This window comes from Synchiropus splendidus, chromosome 6, assembly GCF_027744825.2.
Source record: "Synchiropus splendidus isolate RoL2022-P1 chromosome 6, RoL_Sspl_1.0, whole genome shotgun sequence".
Taxonomy (NCBI): Eukaryota; Metazoa; Chordata; class Actinopteri; order Syngnathiformes; family Callionymidae; genus Synchiropus; species Synchiropus splendidus.
Genome location: NC_071339.1, coordinates 2150872 through 2172646, shown reverse-complemented (window position 1 = coordinate 2172646; position 21775 = coordinate 2150872). Strand labels below are relative to the sequence as shown.

General features: G+C 45.5%; 3 protein-coding genes across 3 annotated transcripts in view; all 3 read right to left on the bottom strand.

Moving 5' to 3' along the window:
- Window positions 1-5401: 5401 nt before the first annotated feature.
- Window positions 5402-12418, bottom strand: gpr61l (G protein-coupled receptor 61-like). Its single transcript, XM_053867435.1, has 4 exons — window positions 11180-12418; window positions 8642-11094; window positions 6818-8046; window positions 5402-6734 (listed from the first exon to the last, which is right to left on the bottom strand). The coding sequence occupies exons 3-4, from the start codon at window positions 8017-8019 to the stop codon at window positions 6719-6721; spliced, it is 1218 nt and encodes a 405-aa protein (XP_053723410.1). The 5' UTR covers window positions 8020-8046; window positions 8642-11094; window positions 11180-12418; the 3' UTR covers window positions 5402-6718.
- Window positions 12419-12824: 406 nt separating this feature from the next.
- parp3 (poly (ADP-ribose) polymerase family, member 3) lies at window positions 12825-17193 on the bottom strand. Its single transcript, XM_053867434.1, has 11 exons — window positions 17026-17193; window positions 16585-16792; window positions 16392-16517; window positions 15712-15891; window positions 15454-15589; window positions 14587-14810; window positions 14075-14230; window positions 13928-14014; window positions 13688-13865; window positions 13476-13619; window positions 12825-13366 (listed from the first exon to the last, which is right to left on the bottom strand). The coding sequence occupies exons 2-11, from the start codon at window positions 16783-16785 to the stop codon at window positions 13197-13199; spliced, it is 1602 nt and encodes a 533-aa protein (XP_053723409.1). The 5' UTR covers window positions 16786-16792; window positions 17026-17193; the 3' UTR covers window positions 12825-13196.
- Window positions 17194-18060: 867 nt separating this feature from the next.
- grm2a (glutamate receptor, metabotropic 2a) overlaps window positions 18061-21775 on the bottom strand; it is a 32224-nt gene continuing 28509 nt past the window's right edge. The window contains exons 5-6 of the mRNA XM_053867432.1: window positions 18713-18890; window positions 18061-18494 (exon numbers count right to left, since the gene is read on the bottom strand). Coding sequence (XP_053723407.1) covers window positions 18421-18494; window positions 18713-18890 — 252 coding nt within the window. The 3' untranslated portion in view covers window positions 18061-18420. The remainder of the gene's footprint in view (window positions 18495-18712; window positions 18891-21775) is intronic.

The following is a 21775-nucleotide window of genomic DNA, read 5'->3' as shown; positions in this document are numbered from 1 at the left end:
TCTCCAGACGGCTTCAGCAAGGCTCAGGAACTTAGGTGACCTCACTGACATACAGTCACAGTGTTGGAACCAGAGATCCGGATGTCAGCGCTGTAAATCAGAACATTAAAAATTGCTCTTTGGAATCCAACAGCCACACACACACACACACCATATATATATATATATATATATATATATATATATATATATAGTGACCCGAGGCTGTTCCCTCATTGGTTTGTGACCAATTCTTGACGACTCTTCATTCACTTTTGAGGAAAATATCAGTGTCCACTGTGGAGGAGAAAAATTGGGGTTGTCCAAACCTGTCCTCAGAGAGCAGTGCACATCAGCTTCACCACCAAGTGATGACGGAACTGCAGGGCCAATGAAGAAGTGTGAGGGAAGAAAGTGTCCAGCTTTCTCCAATGACTCTGCTATATTTCTGGTTGGTGGTTGCTACGCTGCTACTCTGCTACTCTTTTTTTTTCTCCACAGAGAGATTTGTGACTCCGCCCCTTGCACCCAGGGCAACTTGTGTTTGCTCAAAACGCTCCAGAAGTAAAGATTGAGATTAGAACCTGGTGAAAGATGTTACTGGCACCCACATTAACTGGTGAAAATATGGAGCGCTGAATGGTTTATGAAAACCACCCAAATGTCCATGATGTTTTCCTTGTATATTGAATGTCTGGCAAACATGCCGGTGGTGTTTATTCGCAGATGCATTTGCTGCTGGTGCATCATGCAGCTGTGAAGCGATAGCAGCGCTTTCCCTGTGAGACTGGAATGGAAACACGATGTGTAATTCTATTCTTGACTTCATGTTTTCATAACTACAGTCATAACAAGGAAGTTCCTCAGTCACGCGGGGAGCCCATTTAAAGTTACATTTAACATTTAAACATTTAAAGTTTGTTATTTGTCGAACATAATCCCACAATTCCCTCCAGTTTCACTGGCTGCAGACAGCAAGGAGAGGAGCAAGAGCAGAGGAACGGGACGGGACGGATTTCCCTGATTCCCTGCTGGGTGACGGTGTGGCAGGGCGTGGTGAAGTGGGTTTCGCGGTGGGGTGGAATGGGCTCAGAGGGCATGTGATGGGGAGCCAGCCCTATCAGAGGAGTATCTCAGGAGTGGCAGTGGGAAGAGTGCAGGCCAGTCATTTGTGCAGGCAGACAGGAATAGCTCGGCAGCGAGTCACAGCGAGCATATCTGTGTCGACGGGTGTCACTGCAATCATCCGAGCCGCCTCCTGCTCTCCATTTAATGTAGGAACATGGCGTCCAAGTGGGTGCGCAGACCTAAATTTAGGCTCATGCAGAGGGCGTCTACGTCGACTCCCTTGGTGTTGCTGAAAACTGTCTTCAGACACTTTTTAAACAAACATCTATGGGTTCGATCTCAGTGATCCGGCGGTGCTGATGTCTCTAGTTAACAGACCAGGACAAAAGGCCTGGAGTATTCGTCGACTTCACTTTGATGCACTGGACTTGGACCTGCTGAAATGTCTGTGCGAATGCGTCATCCCTCAGGAGCCCCCTCAGGAGCGCCCTCGCTGGACCAAGAGTGAACAGCCCTCCCTGTCGAGGCTGGCGGCCGAGTCCCTTCGCCGACCAGCTGACATTATCTTGTAAAGTTCACTCCTTTCATCTTCAATGCCACGAATAACGGTCTGTCACAGCGGCACACAGACTGCAGGCTGACGTTGTCGAGGACAACATCACCGTTGCTACGGCCATTGTTGTGCGTTGATGTTAATGAGCAGCAGAAGAAATGGAAGCATCATCACTGCAGAGGAAGCAGCCTGACGTGCGTGTCAGCTTTCATAAACCGTCAAGCGGAATAGAAATGAACCGCCCTGCATGTATGGAATTTACATACTGAAAACTGCTGCCAGATCCGGTTTGGCTCCAATTTGCTTTTGGCCTCCTGGATGGAGACGAGGCAAAAGTCCATCACAGCTGAAGAAGGTGCTGTTTACAGTAACCAGCGTGCTGCGCTACATGATCTACGAGGCTGGTGCATGTTGATGAGAAGGTGTCGCGGGGAGAAGCGCCACACACCCAGGCAAGTTTCTCCAACACGCTCCCGAGTGTCATGCGACGCAGCCTTGATCTCGAGCATATTTGCCCGAGCGACCTGCTGCTGAGAGGCCCAGCGAAACCCTCACTGATGACAGGGTTTCTGCCAACTCATCTTCAAATGTGAGCTGAGGACACAGCTGAGTTTGAGCCTCTCCAAATTCAGATCGTGTCAAAAGACACGTCTGTGTTGTGAACAGTGAGGCGCAAACTGTATTTATAAACATGACCACTGGAGGTCAGTGCTAGTGATTTTGTTGTTCTTGTCACAGGTGAGGTGAAGTAGTAAACTCGTTTTTGCCCTTTCACGTTTCTGGAGCAGGAAGTTACAGACGAAGCGGTTTACGGTAAACAAGCGTTACTTTGGTTTATTTCTTTGTCGGAGCCAAACTGCACAGACCGGACCCTAAACCTTAATCTAGACTGTAGAAGTACAAAATTTTAAAAGTAAAAAAAAACGTGTGCACGATATAACCATGGACGCATGCGCTTACCAGTAAACGTCAGTTGGGAAAACATGCGCAATTTGCGGTGTCAGTCCCGGAAGTTCCAGCGGACCACATCAGGCAGTGACAGTCGGAGCCCACCGACCTTTCACCTGGAAATGGAACTCCCGCCTCCCTCTGCCACTTGACTCTCCCAAAACCCTGTCAACACAAACAACAACATCCGACATCTTTTCAAAGACTTCGATGTTACTGGTTATTGAATTATCATGAAGTGAATCGCTGTGCTTTGGGATGAATTGAAACAAAATGGAGTAGGAAAGCAGCATGACATTTATGAGCTTACAAGTGTCTACTGGCACATGAATTTGCAGCAGCCAAAACATATCAGCCTCAACTTCTGTGACCTCAGTGGGATGGTCATCGTCACTCAGGTGAAACATAGCCCACAGATGACCACCTTGTTGCCGCTCGTGGAATGTCTTCGGCCCCTCCACAGGCCACTAATGACTCGCTCCCTGACAAATGTCACCTTGTCCAGGAACATGGCTGCGATCTGGCCCCGATGTTTGTTGAGTTAAAAGGCATCACCTCGGATGAAACCCTTAGTTCTGAACTGTTATGCTGAGTAATCGACATTTGCAACTTATATGAGAATGTGACGTATTTAAATATTTTGATGAGTGTGCATGTGTGTGTGTGTGAGAGAGATAAAGAGATATATCTTTTTAAGGGAACGTTCTGAAAACTGTGGGTTGGCATCAATAAACATGTTCTGATATAACTTCTGTGTATTCGCTTCCACGGCAATAAGGTGCAAATTACCATTGTATTGCAATGTACAGTCATTCAGGCTATACGTTTTCTGTTTTTAATGAGCACAATATTCGGATGTTATCCACAGTTTTGCCACAGAGGTCCTGGTTCAGCTTCACTAACCACAAGCGCCTCCTTTCTTCCGACACCTGTCATCACTTTTGGATGTTTTTCACGATCTGAACAATTCGTACGACCCAAAATACAACCGTAATTCACCATTTTTCAAGGACACGCTGCAAAATCGCCTTCAGTACCGCTCTGCGCTGAGCAGTGAGTATCCCCAACATGGCGGCTCCTGGTTTTGATGACGCGCTGTGAAAACCCTCTATACGCCTCTGAACTCCGGTGACAGTTCAGGTCCTCGGCGGTGGATGGAATAGGCGAAAAAACAGGTCGTTGACGATATCAGGATAGGTCACCGACGGCAGAGTGTCTGGATCGTCGTTCACCCACGACGACGGAGCCAACTCACATGGGTCTGCACCACCAATAAAGCTCAGCTTCTCCACGTGTCGTGCATTTTCCTGTTCATTAATCGTTCATTAATAAATCATCTCTGGATGTCCTATCACTCCCAACTCGTTTCGACGAGAATTTCTGTTTTTGAAATCTGTTTTTCACGTTTTTCCATCGCACTCCAGTCACAGTCTATGGGGATGTTTACAAAGAGTATGTCCAGCATGGCGGCTTCAGGGTTGGATGAGGCATGGTGGTGACACGCTGTGAAAAGCCTCTATATGACGCCAGGCAGAGAGCCGCCGGGACACAACGTCTGATCATCACGCCTTTTATTCTAGTCAAGCGTGCTCCCAACACTGACACTGACCACAAATATTAGGTGGCTCACTCTTTTAAAACAAAAGTTCAGTCAAGTTGCTTCCGTCAGAATGAACACATCCCTCTATAGAACGTTCAAATCAAGCGTGTTGTTCACACAAATCTGAATAGAAGTTTGAGTTTCTTTTTTCTTTTGGGATATTTTAGCTGTCTTCAACCACATTCAAACCACATCCAATTCTCCTTACGGTTACGACTTTTCGTCGGCGGGTGGCGCTGTTTGACGTCACTTGTTGTCAGCCGCAGAAAGTGAACTTATTTGCTTGAGGATTGCGGTTCCTTTGCGTGGACGGTGGCAATATCGCATGAAAGTACAGACCAGTTTAACAGCTTTCAGTGAAGCTTATTAAAATGCTGCCATCGTTGGATCGTATAAACATGGCTATAAAAGCACGATCAGAACGCATGACTCATGACACCGACTCCAAATAAATAGGGAAATGTTGCTGAACTATAAACATGTATTCAGCGACATCTTGGCAGCAACGGCTGAACAGAGAGCGCGTGCCGGGCTGGCGGCGCGCTCATGTTGCCGCAGACACTGGTAGCGCTGGACTTTATCCGTCGGTTTGGAAGCGAAGAGTCGTCAGGTTATGAATCCGCGTCCCACCTAACTGTGGCTTCTCTGTGAATAGGATGGTGAACAGCGGTGCCTGCTGGACACTGCGCTCAACAGTGATGTGAAGAAGAGCGTCCTTTTCAATACACGATTTCACAAACATATACGAAAAATAAAGATATTTAAGGAGCTATTAAATATTCTGCTGTGTATTGCAAAGTGCATTGCATTGCTTATATCCCTATAAAGTCAGATTTTTTTGACAGGCAGAGCGAATTGCAAAATGCAAAATGATTTGGTTAGTTTTATCTAATGATCATATGTGCTGGAAATGCCGATATAACCAGCAGTGCGATCCTCTTCAGGGGATTACAAGGCTGTGATGTGACATTATTGTCTTTGGGTTTGATTCTGCAACTACACTGACTGTGTGTCTATCGATCGTCTTGTATCTTTGCACAGACAGCTGATAAAGACTTGAGGTCAAAGGTGACAGTGTTGCGTAACTCTGTCGTAAACGCCGGTCAGGCATAAAGCAAAAAGGGGTGTTTTGTGTGACAGCGCTATGCTGTGTTTGTAAAAGACTCATACAAACAACTGAGGCCATAAAATAGCACTTTGTTTTCCTGATTCCCACCACAACCCAGTGAGAGAGCAGGCCATAACAACAAGGCATCGTGTTACAAACACTCTTGCTGTGTATTCATCTCACACATTATCGGACCAGGCTGTCTGAGTCAAGGCCAGTTAAGTAGCCCTTGTTGCTATGTGACTCACAGGCTCAATCAATATCCAAGGTGACCGACGAGCAGGGCATTCAGCCTGTGAGCTGCACATGAGACGCAGGCGGGATCACTCACTGACATGTCACCAGCGACTCTGTCTAACCTGCCGCAGACCAGATAAACGCATGATGACAGATGAAACGTCCCTCCCACCTCTCATACAGCAAGTCCCACAATGGTCGCAGCCAAAGGTTTATACCTCTGAGTAAATATGGTCAGGAATTTTAATAAATGTAGGTCACGTTTTTTTTTATGTAAAAAAAACCCAAAACGTTCTGATACATTGTTACAATTTATTGATGACAACTGCACTTTTAAACATAAATATAAGTGACTGCGCTGTATTCTAGATCACGTGACTGAATTTTGAATGCAATAAAAATGATATTCCACAGAGACAAGTGAAATATCACAAAGGTTTTCTGGGGTATTGCACCTTTGTGACCTTGTGATCCAAAATACGAGAATGAATTCAACACTTGTTACCACAGACTGATGCTGCAGTGCGTGAGAGCCATCTAAGTAGTGCGTATTGTGTTTCTGAAAACCCATCAGCTGAATGCTTACCTTCGTACCCCATGTACTGAACCTTGTTTAATTCCAAGAGTAAATCTCAAACAGATATCTGTATTTCACACTGTTGGGGGTTGGAACCAAGGTTATTCTTTTCAACGATAACTAACTGGAACTGCATTGTCTGTTTACAAAACTAATCAAAACAAGGTAAAAACCAAGTTTTCGTCTTTATTTTCTTCACAGAGAAGCATTTTGAGATGATTTAGAATCTATTGATTTTGGCGTGGCTGAGTTGACAAACTGACCTTACAACGCTGCCTAACGCGACGGTGGGCAAGTTTGTTGAGTTCTTATTTCTTTAGCACTATTTTTGTGACCTATTTCAATCTGGTTCCAACAACCCATATGGAAGGAAAAAATGACAAAAACAAAACTGAAACATATTAAAACAAGCCAATCCACTTTAAAACTGAAGTTGAAAAAGACAAACATTCTACACTAAATGAAAATGGAAAGTATTAATAATGTGGGTCGGCACTGAGTTGACTTATTTCAGTGGTGTTCTGTCTGACAAATAGGTTTGGTTTCGTCCCTGTTGGGCCTTGACTCAGCCTCCAGTCCTCAAACTCCCGATCTTGAAATGATCTGATCCTGGTCCCTAGTCTTGACTCGATCTTGGGTGAGGAGGTCTCAGCTACACCTCAGGCTGCAACAGACCGCACCATTATGAATATGTTCCTCTTGAAAGCATTTCATTGGTGCAAAACAGAAACCAGACAAAGTAGTTACTCGTGTTCCTCGGATATTTGGCCCGGGATCTTAGCTCGGTGGTCCAGAGTGTTCCTGGGGCTGGAGCCGGTGGTTCTCTGGATGAACTGTAGGAAGTTCTCCTGCAGGGAACCCTCATGGCTGGACGCCCCAATCTCCAGCGGCTGAGTCACGCAGCAGCGGCGGAACTTCACGAGCTCATCTCGAATCTGTCGGTTCAGCAGGCCGTAGAAGAAGGGGTTGACTGCGAAAGAGGAAAAGGCCAACCAGTTCACTGCCTCCTCCAAATCCCCGGGGCTCTGCATGGAGCCAGTCAGAGACATTTGCAGATGGAAGACGAAGTAGGGCAACCAACACACCATGAACTGGCCGACGATGAAGACCAGGGTGAGCGCTGCCTTGCCCCCGCCAAAGGTCCTTTCAGGGGACAGTCTTTGTGGAACTGTTTGGCTAGTGTTGCTTTGCACAGAGTCACTGCGGTCCTTAGCTGAGGCCTGCACAGCAGGGACCTGCTGCAGGGCTGCGGAGCGAGCCACCCTGTACACGGCACAGTAGACGGCAAATATGACCCCTGCAGGAACCAGGAAACACACCACGCTGAAGAGCACGGCAAACTCTCTCCTGAGGCGGCTGTGACTGGCGTGGAGGGAGCAGTGACTCGCAGCGATGGAGCTCTGAGGACCATACGCCGGCCAGCCAAACAGCGTGACCAGAGCCAAGAGGAGCGACTTCAACCAAATCAGGACCATCGCCCCGATGGCCAGGTTGATGGTCATCCGGACTTCATACCTCATGGGATGCACGATGTAAAAGTATCGCTCCACGCTGATGGCTGTGATGGTCAGGATGGACAGGCAGATGAGGAAAACATTCACGAAAATGTAAACCTGGCACTCCAGAACCGTAAACGCCACGGTCCCGAAGAACGGAGAGCTGGAGATGATCCCCAGCGGCATGAGGAGGATGGCGCACAGCAGGTCCACGGCGCAGAGGTGGCAGACAAAGGCAAACCTCTTCATGTGAGGTGCGCGAGCGATGGCCACCATCACGCCCGCGTTGGCCAACAACGCGATGAGGTTCAGGGTCACCATGCAGAACAACCCCACGAGATCTTTGAGTTGGGACTGGGAGCTGGTGACCACACCCACGTCCGCAGGGACAGTCGGCGGGACGGAGGTGAGATTTGGCACCGGTGAAATCATGGGGCCAAACTCCTCAGCCATTGTCAGAAGCCGTCATTTCTGGGCAGCCTGTGTGGAGGAAGCAGATCACATGGATGTGACAGTGACAGTCACTGTGGCGAAGGTTATGAGACCAACCATCCCAAGTCAAAGGAGGCATTCAGTTCATATCAAATCGACAATAGTAGATAATAGTAGACTTTTTTTTCCTGATACCACTGTGCAGTGTTTGTATGTGCCACCTCACATGTGGACTAAATGAAAGGTCGTTTTAACTCAACTAAAATGGATGGAACCAAAGATTAAAAAATATATTTGATAACAAATAACGTAGAAGTCATTACAGAGGGAAATATTGTAGAACTCTAATGTTTTGTTCAAAGATTGTCAGTATAAATCATTCATATTTGAAGATTTTTTTCAAGTGGTGAATGTCATGGAAACTATGGGGAAAGCAGTATGATATGTAGGACATTTTAACTACTGTTCAAACTAGCATTCAAAGAATCCATCAAAAAGAAATGAATGAGTTCTCTCTATACATGATTTCTAAAATCAATAATAATAAAAGAAAGGCCATCGTCTCAGTTGGACTGAAGCAGTGACATAAGGAGCATATATGAAAAATGTTTATTTTTGAATATTGATTTTAAAGATTTCATACCAAGGATCCTCACTTGTGGCCAACTTCATATCCAACAGTTTTCATCAGCTTGTGAAGTTTTGAGACAGTTTCCAGTAGAGTCCGTCATATTTAGAAAACAGAAGTGAAAAAAAAATCAGTGACTCAAGTCCAGATCCATGAGGAACTCCTGATGCCTTTCTCCAGCCGAGGCTGTCTTTTTTTAAAAAACTGGTGTTTCTCACTGAGTGCAGAAGCCGCGTCCTTCCTCGCCGCGCTCCTCTGCCAACACTGTCATCTGTGTCTCGTGCCGTGTGCGTCCGTGACTGTCACACATTGTGTTGCCTCTGATTGTCTTCTTCAAAACAGACGGACACTGTCTCATCCAGAGCTCCGTCCCTCCTGGGTCCTAGTGACCACCTGTTGCTGCCGTGCAGGACGGCATGTCCATCACTGTACTACACTGTATGGGCTTATATATTTGACAAGGTTGAGAAGATTGTGAGGCAAAGCCAGCTAAGATTTTCACTGGATGCTTTACGCGACCAGATGACAACACGTCTGCAGCGCTGCTCTGAGCCAGGACCCTGACACGTGTATTGCAACCACACAAATCTAGCCAAAACTTTCAAAGAGGAATATGTCAAGGTGATGAGATATTTGCAAAGGCATGCTGTTGTTCTTGTTTCTCATTTAATAGATGAACAGTCAACCATGGTGTTGGAGTGGAGGAGGTGTCGGAGACTAAATGCAGGTCTTTGATTTTTGGTTAGAGAAGGTTAACAAATAACCACGACATCCTTATTGTCCAGCGTGATGGAGACGTCCTGAGCCGGATCTGAAGTGACATTTCCATGACGCTACATTTAAAACGTGGCCTTTGCAAACTCAGTCTGACTGACCCAATTCCATCCAATTCACTAGTCTCCAGTGGCTTGTGTAAGCAGCTTTATGAAAGCTTACTTCTACAATAGCTGCTTTTGTACATAGGAACCTTTTCTGTTATGGGAACCACGGGTTAACACAGTGAGAGAGAATACTGATGATCGAGAAGATTTTGGTGAGTGAAGTCCAACGTCAGAACTGATCAATGAATAGTCTGGTGATCTTCAGTAACTTGGGGAAAACCAGCGTCTTTCCTCTTCACTGTCCTCATGCAGACAGTTGTGAGACCACAGCAGTGAAAACAGTTACTGTAGAGCGCAGCATGATTCATCTAAGCAAATCTCTCTGTCAATACAATCAGGTGTTTATCAGTCTAATAAAGGTAAAAACACCCGCACATATCGCGAGGCCTCTCTCCTGCAGCTCCGGGCTGCACATCTCAGTGTTCAGGGAGTTTGCAAAGTTGTTTTTGAACAATGTTGTCTGCCCAGACCGCGATCATACCCTTTAAATCTATCATGTTTGTGTTGAGTTTCTGGTGTCTCGCACCAAGTCGCCTGAGGCCAGAAGCTCATCCCCCGTGGAGCGTTTCCCGAGACAAGGTGCAGCTCTGCAGCCGGGATCATGTCCGTGGCCAAAACCCGACTGGCTTGTGTTCACGGAGCCAAACGCTCTTTGTCTCGAGACAGAGGGCGCTGTGTGAAAGGCAGATCATGATCGTGATTGTGAACATATTTTTATTGCATGAATTTCTCAATAGTAGTAGTAACAGAGAAACTAAGACGTATGAATGTATTTGACTCAGTTTTCAGTCATGACTTCGATCATCATTAGATCCATGATCATGAATTATGATTCATGATGTTATGACCTGAACTACCGGTAAACTGTATTTGCTTATCGGTCATCACTGTTGGCTGTGATGTCTCACACGCGCGTTTGTTTCGCTATCTTTGCGGTGACCTCCTAAACCTAACCATCCAAAACAAATGGCTGAGCCTAAGCTTAAGCTGCAATTTTCTTTCATCTGTTATGTTTAATACTAATACATACACAACAACGCAAATGAAACATTCAGAAGTTTGTTCACTGTTTGCTGCATCCCAGTGATGTCACTTTTCAGATGTCATTTTGCAAAACTATTAACAGCAAGTTTTACATTGAATGCACAAACAGCAAAGCATTTTCACTTTAAACTGCAGGCGAGCACATGATTTATGTTTATGTTCATCAAAAGCTTTCAAAACACACGCTGTGGCTAAGGAGGTAGCTAATGTACTTGCTTTAATATCATATACTTTATTATCTGTGTGTTCAATACACGTCTTTTTGTAAATGAAAATGGTAAACGTGTCAGACATCAAGAGTTGTCACCGGAAAGTGCATATTACCGCTCCAGCTGATACGGAGGCCCAGGACAAATCAAGCACACTAACCAAAAGAAATAGTAAAGAAGTTCATAGCACCTGGCTCCTGTCGTCCTCGTGCCACCACGCTGTCGTAATGGGGAGGCGCCTGATTGAAGGTAAAGTCAGGTTCGGTGATGGTGTATTCTCTACCTAGGGCGACCCCACACAGAAACATCATGCAGGTATTATTTGGAGAGTGGCCTAAAAGAGGAGGCAGAAACAATAGGAAGGATTAAAACAACCCCAAATAGCCAAAACTTGAGGTAGAAAAACTAGTGATATTCACCTGCTGACGCCCCATAAGCTGCCAATGATGTGAATTCAGATGCAAAGTAGATCCCACGACCAACACGACCCCCAGAGTGAGACGTAATTCTCAGACCACTTTTGAGGATCGCTGCCACTTTCGAAATTTTACATATGATTACTGTATGTGAGATTTGAATACAAAAAAACACAACCGGGACCCTTTAACACATTTTTAGCACAATAGCTTAAGCGTTAATCTGAATGAAAGTAGTCCCCACCTTTGCTGGTTTCAACCAAAACATTTCCCCACATGACAGCTTACCTTCACAATTGGCTGAGAAATGACCAGAAGGATTGACGACGAACCGGACAGATGAGCAGGGGCAGTGGCAGGGGCAGAGGGTCCTTTCATGGTGCTCCCCCACATAAAAACCTCACTTACCTCCAGAGGGCCAGTGGGCCCTGTTCCTTGGAAGATTCTGATTTGCGGTAACTTACAGAAGAGGGAGTCGCAGCATGAAACCTGATGCTCTCTCACGGCTTCATGAGCACCCCTCTACAGGAGAGACGCCTGACACTATCCTCCCCAGCTCCTGCACCATCAGAGCGGCCTGTTGGGACGTGGAGAGGGCCGTGTTGGAGATCCAAGTCCTCCCACCGTCCTCCCGCTGGTCCTGAACTGCTGCTTCTTCCCATGGTCCCACAATGCTGTTGACTTCGTCACCGACTTACCTCCATCCGCAAGTACGACTATCGTCGACAGATTTTCTAAGATGGCTCACTTCGCCCCCATGGATAAACTTCCGTCTGCCCTCCAGAATGCCAACCTCATGGTCGTCCACGTGTTCCGGCTCCACAGCATTCTGTTACCGTGGTCTCTGATCATCGAGGACCGCAAGGTTTGGCAGGCCTTCCTAAAGACTCAGGGGGCTTCGTCTAGTCCAACGTCAGGTTATCATCCACAACTGAACAGACAAACGGAGAGAGCGAACCAAGACCTGGAGTCATCTCTGCCAATGCATGAAAAGATTGGTTTTGCAGTCCAACTGAGCAGATTTGTCTCTGAATAATGTCTTGAGTCACTGCAGCCCCCTCTTGCAGCAAGACAGGTTTCTGGTTGGGGTTGGCCGAGGTGATCCCCCAGGTGCTCAGTGGGTCAGGTGACATCGAAGGCCGTGGATGGATGTTGACCGCCAGAAGTCGTCTTGTTGAAACGTGTCAAACAAGCAACACCCACGACACACTACAGCACGTACACTACATCGGATACTTCTACCTTACTTACTACCCAATGTTCACACATGAGTGGCATGATCCCAGATCTGGAGTTGAATGACAATGAGACATTGGTAAAACAACAATTTTAAGCAGTGGACTTGTAAACAACATTTCTACAGCTCAAACTGTTGCCATTCAAAGTGACCAGTTTTGTGTGAAGATTGGGACTTAATAATTTTTTTTCTAACCAAATCCAACGACTGAATGAACCTTCTGCAAGATGGTTGAATCCCAGGGGTAGTACATGGCTCATGTCAGCTCAGAGCCGCGTGAGAGCAGGACTCGAGACGGTGAATCCACTCTTAATGAAAGACAATGCCACAAAGTGGAGGCACAATTTCCTTTAATTAAAACAGAGTTTCTAGTGCAAAGATGCTGGGCAACAGTGTTCCACAGGGAGTTGGTCGGTTTCAATACATCCCCACCCCAAATGTTCACACTTACTCTCCAATAGAAGCGTGTACACTAATATACCTTTGCCATTAAAAGACATTTAAAAGTGCATTGGAGCCTGTAAACCTATGCATAGAGCAACAATGACATTCAAGGGCGACTAGTGATTTGCACTGGCATGCTGTCGTTCTTCAAGAAGGCGCATATGGATCTGGGAAAAGTGCAGTGAAGACAGCAAAGGCATCGAGCAGCTCAATAAATAGAGACCTAAAGTGAAGTGTATCAAGCACCAGTTTTGAACGATGCAACCGTTAGTAAGGAGGAGGAGAAATGACTTATGAATCAAAGTACGTAGAAGGACTTGATCTCTCCGTGACTCGGCACTACATGTGGAGCTCCAGCAGGTAGCGAAGGCGACACTGGCTCTCTTGGTAGATGAGATACTCACTGTTGCTGAAGTGACTGTCGGAGTACTGAGGCTGGGCAATGGCCTTGCCCTGCGGCACCGCTACCTGCTTATTTTCCAGGGTGATGAAGGTGTCCTGAGTGGGATCTGGAATCAAAGTCGGATGGAGACAGATTCAGAATAGATTTAACACTGACACATTCACAAGAGGCTTTAGCTCAATAAAACTAAAAGATAAAGGATGAGTTCATCGCACCTGGCTCCCAGGATCCTCGTGCCACCACACTGTTGAAGCCATTGGGAGCCTTTTTCAAGGAACTGTTGTCTCGAGTGATGGTATACTCTTTGCCAAGGGCGACCTCACTCAGAAACATCACGCCAGTGTTTTTAGAGGTGCGGACTGAAACAGCGAGCGCGAGTCAAATGACAGACTGAATTGCAACTCGGGATAATGGCAGGCTGACTCACCATAACCTGCTGACTTGGCATTTTCAGATGCAAAGTAGATCCCACGACCAACACGTCCCCCAGAGTGAGGCATAATTCTCAGGCCACTTTTGAGGATGGCGGCCACCACCGCGATGTTGGTGCCGTGCCAGAGCAGGCGACGGTTCTCCAGCTCCTCGTGCTCCAAGAAGCGATCTCCCTGCCACAGTCAGAAGCCAGTTGGTGGGTTTGTTCATCACATGTAAGATATCCGAGCCCTACCTCCAGCTCACGATCCACTTCCCACACATTGACAATCTTGGTTTTATTATAGGCACATGCAGTTTGCGTCAGATACTTCTCTATAATCTGCAAATGAAAGGAAGCAGTGATAAGTGTGATGGCTGACAACAGTACATTTGACTTTACCTTGAATATTTCTGTACTTCTGTCCATCAGAGTCAGCTGGCATTTTAGAGACGTGTAGTCCTGGTCAAGAGGGTGAGGAACAGTCTCTACCTTCCCTTCCTGGGCCTTCTCGGTTTCAGTTTTCAGGGTCTGTGCGATCTCGATGTCGGCCAATATCTGCACAGGAGATTCAACAAAACAAAGCAAGATTCAACAAAAGGTGTCCCGGGCAAAGAGTGGCACTGTTAGGTAGGACTGGATCTGAAGAGCCGAGAGGAGGGGCATGCAATGTGACCACATTAGACATGAGCAGTTAGAACATGTCAGGCACTTGGAGAGTGCTCTTCTAATAAAGAATCCCTCAATCCCACCAGTGATCTGCATCGCTCCCTAAATTTCAGAGAGTTTTAGCAAAGTTAAAATTTGTCAATCGATCCAAAAGAAAAGCACAGACATAGCTACACACATCTTGTAAACTGCTTGACAAAATAAAAATACTGAATGTTTGTTGCCCGAGAAGAAACGACACATACCAAGAGCATCTCTTTTTTACTTCTCACAGTCTCAGCAGTTTTGATGGTGGGCGGAATCCTGCGCCCAAAATTATGTGGGATGGTGGTGAAGAACTTGGATGACAGCTCTTCCAGTTTAGCTGCGTTGCTTTTTTGGTTCATAGCCGCCTCAATCTCCTCCAGAACCTCGAAGCCTTTAGCAATCTGCATCTTGCTGAGTTTACCCAACGGCATCTTCTTGATGTCTGGTCACAGAGAGACAAAGCACATCAGATCACAATAATATCAAATATGGTGAATAGAAATTCATGCTAAATCACGACTTATGTTTTGACATTGTTGTGATTCCTGCTCAGCACAGTCAGAGTTGTCACTGGGAAAGAGGATGATTTATGGAAAATAATGTTTTACAATGTCAATTTGTTTTCAAGAACGCAGGGCCAAGTCTGAATAAGGTGTCGGTTTGGTTTGTTGGTCAAAAGATTGTGTGTCACAAAGTGAGTCAACAGCTACAGATGAGACAAAAGAAATCAGAAAAGTAAACAATACACTTGTCAGGTTGAAAGTATGCCAACACAAAATGAATATTACCAAGCCCTGAAATAAAATGTTGATGGGTTGATGGTCGTTCCATTTTATAATGGTTGACATTTTTCACAGGAGCCCTTTATTTATTTAGCAAGAACACAAAGGCTGTCATTGATCACACGATTGATCACACTTGCCACTGCAGTTTCTGTATCTCTGTTTGCAATAGTTGGCTTGAGCATACCGCTGTATAGGAGGAGTCAAGTTCACTTCACTTCCCTTTAGTTCATTCTTTCAAAGTCAAGTGTCTTGCTGCCGCTGTCGTGCTCCTGAGGGCTGCTTTGTTTGGGCCACACCTACCTAGGTTCATGTGTTCCATGGCTTCCTTGAACATGTCGTTGTTAAATATGAGCTCAATGAGCTTCTGTGTGGCTTTGTCAAGTGTGCAGGGCAGATATTCTCGTGGGGTCGACACTTTCCCGTCCACAGAATCCACCTAAAATATATTCAAAAAACGAAAGTGCTGTCATTAGTGGGATTGCGTGAAGTGTTTTACATTTGCCGACTTTAGAACAAAGGATCCATCCTTGCCCAAACTACAAAGGGAATAGGAGTCACCTTGACTTCTGCATCCTGGTCCCCGTCCACCTCTATAAGGGTGTACTTGCGTGGGTGAGACACAAAATTCTCACGATCGTTCCAGTTGTTCTGGGTCTTGTCTTTGAACTTTTTTTCAAAGTCCTTGATGGCATTGGCAACATTGTCAAAGGGACTTAGTTTGCTTTGTCCGTTTTCGCCCTGTAGACCAATTACAAGTGTTTAGATTTGATTAGATTAAATGGCCTTTATTAGTCCCCCAGTGGGGAAAATTCAACATGCCACAGCAGCCGATGACACATACCAAAGACATTAAAGACACACATATCAAAAGCGTCCACAAAGCATCAGCACACATAAAAACATAAAGCTAAATCAAATAATGCCCACAATATAGAAAAAAATAATATAAGTCCAGCTACATACATACGTTACACAATAATACATAGATAATAAACAAATGATCAACAATTAGGGACTTATTATTATTATATTACTGATTATTATGTCATTAGTATGCAATAAAGACATGGACAACAACAAAAGATGATGCCATGATCTGCTTATGGACAATGACGACGTTCATAATCTCTGTCTCTGTGTCTGTGTCAAGTCAGTGGTATATTACCGTGGCATTGTTTGGTTTTATTCAGATCATTGTCCTCCATCCAAGCAACATTAATAACCCTCTGTAGACTCACCACACGGCCCCATCTGTTCCACGTGTAGAAGGACTTTTGGTCTTTGAGGACTTGAATGACATAAAACTTGTTGTTGTTGTTTCCAATGTTGGTCTGATTGAGCATACAGTCGTAGTCTTCGTGGACCTGGGGGCAACACATGGCAGCATGACAACACATTTGGACGCGCGAACTCTGACGTTTGACGTCTGACCTCGGTGGAGCTCGGGAGTGCGCAGTGATCGTCCATCTTCCTCTTGCCCTTCGCTTGTGGCCCCGCGGCCAGCAGGGCCTCTTTGGTAGACGTGAAGGCATCTTTTGGTTTGCTCGTCACAGGCTCTTGTTTGACCTTCTTGCCACCGGCTTTGGTGGCAGCAGTAGCAGCGGCGGCGGCGGCTCGTCTCTTCCGTGCCATTGAGTTCCTGCAGACATGACAGTGGTCACGTGGGCAGGCCGAACAAGTCCAGGCAAGTCGAAACCACACATCCAAGTCCACGATCGAATTAAATGGAAGACTATTACAAAATAATCCCACACAGCGCTGAGTAGTTAACAAGCGCTTTCTATAGGAAATTCCTTCTCGGTGTCAACAGAATAAAGCAGTCTCCACCCTTCCTGGTTTAACCTGAACGACGTCTGTCGGGTGACAGCTTACCTTTACACTTCGGTCGGGAAAAGAAGCGAACAGACGAGCTCGTGAACCAGTGCGACGACAGGAGGCAACTGCGTGTCAGAAGACAATTTTGGGGAAGTTTTGATATTGACATGAAAAGGGGGAGGAGCTATACTGGAAACGCTTCTTCACTGTCGTCTGCTGCGGCTCATCTGTTCCACCTCGCCTATACAGCCACCCTCTGGTGACACTGTGGAACTGCAGCAACGAAAGACAGATATAGCAATATTGTATTTTATTATTGGAAAAACCTCATGAAATTATGTGCGTGCGCTTATATCTCTATTGAAACAATGTTATCGAATTAACCATTTTATTATGCGTATTAGAGAACCTGTCAATTGTGACGTCAACAAAAGAGCGTCACAAAAGAAGGAACAAAGAAAAGAATAGACGCCCATCTCCTTTATTGAGTCCGATTTGAGAATATCATATATATAATAATATATATTGCATGTGGATTCTCTTATGATTCCAGTATTGTGGTCACACAATATTAAGCAATTCTAACACTTGGGAATTTCCGCATATAATGCTGCTAATTCGCTGACTCAGTAAGTGGAAAAACAAGTTCTAAAATGGGATTAAAAATATACACAGGCAGACTCACGAGGTCGGACACAAGAGGGCAGTGTTTGATCATATTGGTCCCACCTGCTCACCAGCGTCTGAACGACTCTAACATGATGTGGAGCAAAAACTGCGCAATATTTATCACTATTATCGTGAGTTTCTAGTCTGCAAATCATACACTTGATCAGGCAGATATTATTTTCCATTCAAACGTACTATTTACATGTCTTTTTTGGGGCGGGTTGGATATTTTTTAAACGTCTGATAATTTATGATTTTCACTTTCTATGTTGTTCCTGTGTGTAGAATGGAAGACATTAAGCTCAGCACTAAGCGAGAGTCTCTGGCATCATCTGTGTCCCATAAACAACCCATGTTTCATCCAGCAACGCTCAGCTTAATCTGACAGCTACATAAAACGCCAGACAGCAGATTTGTCATGGATAAAAAACACATTTTATTTACATAAATTACAAGAAAGCACAAACTGGTTCACCAAGATCTACAATAAAAACGCTCGTATACATCACCTTGAACAGACTCACTATCATTTACTCCGACATCGCAAGAAGAATCTCTAAAAAAAAAAAACAAGGGCAAATACTGTATGCAGCTTCATCTCATTTAAAATCTCAATATGATATCAAAGAACCAAATATAAAAAAGAACAGAGACACTGCACTCACTGCACTTGGAGGACAACAACGCCAGAACAATTATCCTCTTAAATATCTGAAACACCTGAACTAGTGATCACAGGTATATTTCTGTTTACAAAGGTCAGCAGAGGAAAGCATGTGACCTTCACAAGGAGGACGTCGTTGAGTCAACCACCTCTCGTCCGTTACACACTGTTGGAACCACATTGGAGGCAGACGCTGCACAAAGACAGACAAGCAGAGTCGGTCAAATGGAAGCTGTTGGACATGAAACAACCATTCACCCTCCAGTCGACTCTGCAGAAGATAGTCAATCTTAGAATTATGAACAGAAGAGAAAAGTATAGGAGACTCCATTCAGGCTGTTTGCATGACATCACTGTCTGTGGGAGTTTTGGGACTTAACCATCTTGACTGTGATGTCATCGCAGTAGTACCTTGCGAGAGACTGGATCCGGGGCCGGTGGTGACACTGAAGCGCGTCGTGGCCACTCTCAGGGTGCAGACATTCTTCTGAGGCTGGAACAGGATGATGTGGACCTTGGGAGCGAAGAGGCAGCCCAGAACCACCGACCCACTTAGGCTGACGGAAATGCACATGGTGGTGGTTTGCACCTGCAGCAGGGGACACAATTTTCAATTGACAACTTCTCAAGACATTTAAGAACGCAGCAATGAATTTAAGGGTGGAAACTTCAAAACAACAGTCATTGTAATTGGGTTTCAGTTTGGTGGAGGTTATCCATTTGTTTGGGATGGGTAGGTTAAGGGTGAGAGACTGGGGGAAGCATGACGGCAAATGCGAGGTCCCCACACAGGACAATACAAAGAAAGGTCAGGGTTTGTGTCATTTGAGTCACAAACATCATCAAACGTGAATGAGTTGCCTTCTTTCACTCCAGACAGCTCAGAGGAGGACTCGGTGCCGCCCTTGTACCCAGAACAGTTTGATATTTCAGGACATGCGTTCACCCTAATCACAAAAATCTCAAAATCAAATCAGCCAATCACCACCCTCGGTGTAACATGAGCTGCTGGGACAGAGGAGACAGTGTACGCCAGGGATTCCCGAACCTTTTTGACTCTCAAAACAACGATGCCAGGCCATAATATGTAAGAGTTTCCTTTACTTTTCGTGTTCCCATGCAACGCCCAACCGAGAGTGGTCCGACACAAACACCCTCCACTGTAAACTCTACTGTAGCTGCTGACCTCCAACCCCTGGACACATAGTCAATCCATGCACCTCATCAAGGGATAAAAAGGCAATAGACGGCGTGAGTTATTGATGTGAGTGACGGGTGAATTTGCCGTGCTCCTGACTGACATGGCTTCATCATCATAGCTGTTTCTCAATAGTAAGTTTTGATAATATTGTTGTCATCATGTTGAAACTGAGGTCGAGACCTTAACTGTATTTGACATTTATTTTATACATATTAAAAATATGGCCCACCCTAACTTGAAGCAATCAAAAAAACTAAGAAACATGTCTGATAAATTGAGAGATTTTCAAATGATTGACTGGTTGATTCACACTATCGATCATTATGCTAATATCTTTCAGTGTCTGGGCGTCCAAACACCCACTCAACTTCTGTGAAAATCCCAGCATTTGAAGGTGTTTGAACGGCGAAACAGTCTCTGTTGTTTACTAAGAAGAGATGCAGTTCTGGATCCAGGCCAGTGATCGGAGCGGGAATGAGGTCAGTAACACATTCAGCTGCAAAGCAGAGGTGGGAAACGATGTATTCTCTGCCTCGTCAATCAAAAGTTGTGAGCCGTCTCCCTGAATGCTAATGCAGAGAGGCTTTCATTTCCAACGTGGTCGGAGCTCTGGATGGGGCTTTGAACTCAGCTGGCGTCACGATTGATGGCCAGATTTGCGTCATACAGTGAGGAAGACGAGGACATCTGCGGTGGCCATTACATTCTGGAAATGACCAGTGACGCCTGCCATGCAGGCCTTGTTTACTGTACATAAAATATAAAGTCTCCAACTCAAGTCCTGTTTAACATGAGCCGGGTGACCTGTTCCGGCACTGTTTCCGGGATTCACCAGATGGAGCTCTGGAAGTGCAGTGGCACATTTTCTCATTGGTCGTCAGCTGGGCTGGAAAAACATGAAAGCACAGAGGCTTCTCTCCTGGCTGTGTGGTCGGCCCTTGTCTTATTTCATGCATCCCGCGCCGCCTCCATATATAAATAATGTCTCCTGGTGGCTTTATTGCTGCGGGGAGCCGGGAGCAGAAATGAGACTTTCTTTATTGGCCTTCATCTTACTCCTGCAGTGGAAGCTTGAACGGAAGCCACCTTCACCTTCCAAGACTCAAAACTCCCACTTGCTTTAGTGATCAATGAGGGCTGGAAGTGAATCGTACACTTCCTGTCCTCATCTCCCGGTGACTGCCCAGTTACTATGGGGCTCGGTTTAATCTTAGCAGTGAAGCTTGTATTGTTCTGTTTGCTAATCCTCTGCACTAAGTGCTACTTCAGGGAGACCCCTCATCCTGTTCCAGGATTACACACCTCATCCAACCTCACCAAAGTGGGGGCTCTGGAGTAGAAGACGCCGGGAGAAGATGAGCGCAGGGAAGCCTCGGTGGTCGCGGATGGAACTTGGCAAGGAAATATTTGGGAATTTGTCCCAGTCAAACCTGTGCATCATGTGTGACGACTGTTCATTGAAAAAAATCTGGAGGCATATCACCACAGGAACCTCAGCCAAAGCACAACTGTGCTTAGTCCAGGGTCCTGTTGAAAATCCCAATGAATTTGTGTGATTTTTTAGCCACTGACTCTCGGCTATTTTGGCGTATTTGCAGAAACGAAATGCAGAAAATGTATTTGTTTAGAAATGACTCCAGAAAGGGCTGGGTAATATGGCAAATATATATCGTGATTTATGTATTTATTTTAACTATTTACATTTTATCACCACCTCACATGCATTTTAGAGACTAACATGCAATTTTCAGGTAAAAAAAAAAGGAACAGAAATCTGACAATTTAGGCCAAAGAACTTTATTCTAGTTCGGGGAATTTCCAGACAAATCTTTTGTTGTTTGCCTCAGCTTGCTTTATAACTACAATAATCATTTCTCTCTGCACATTTTGGGGGAAATTTGTTTGGTTCTGCATTTAGTTTTTAGCTAACTTCTAAACCTCACAACAAACTTTGGTATTTTAAAGTGTGGAAGGGCGACGTCTCGTAAGCCGTTAGCTCTGTTAGCACTGTTAGCTCTGTTAGCACTGCGGTGCTGACAGTCTTTGGTGTTGCAGATCTGACGAGCACCACTCCCACAGTTCAGTCGTGAAGGTGTGTGCTCATGTTAGAGGTGCCTCAGGTTTAAAAACAACTCAGTTACACATTTGACTGGCTTCTTTGCTGAGAGGGAAGAAGGGCACTGCAGCGAGTGACGGACGAGTTGATGCATCAGCATAGATCTATAGTGTATAGAGAGAATGTGAGTGAATTTATGTGATCTCCTCTGGTTGGT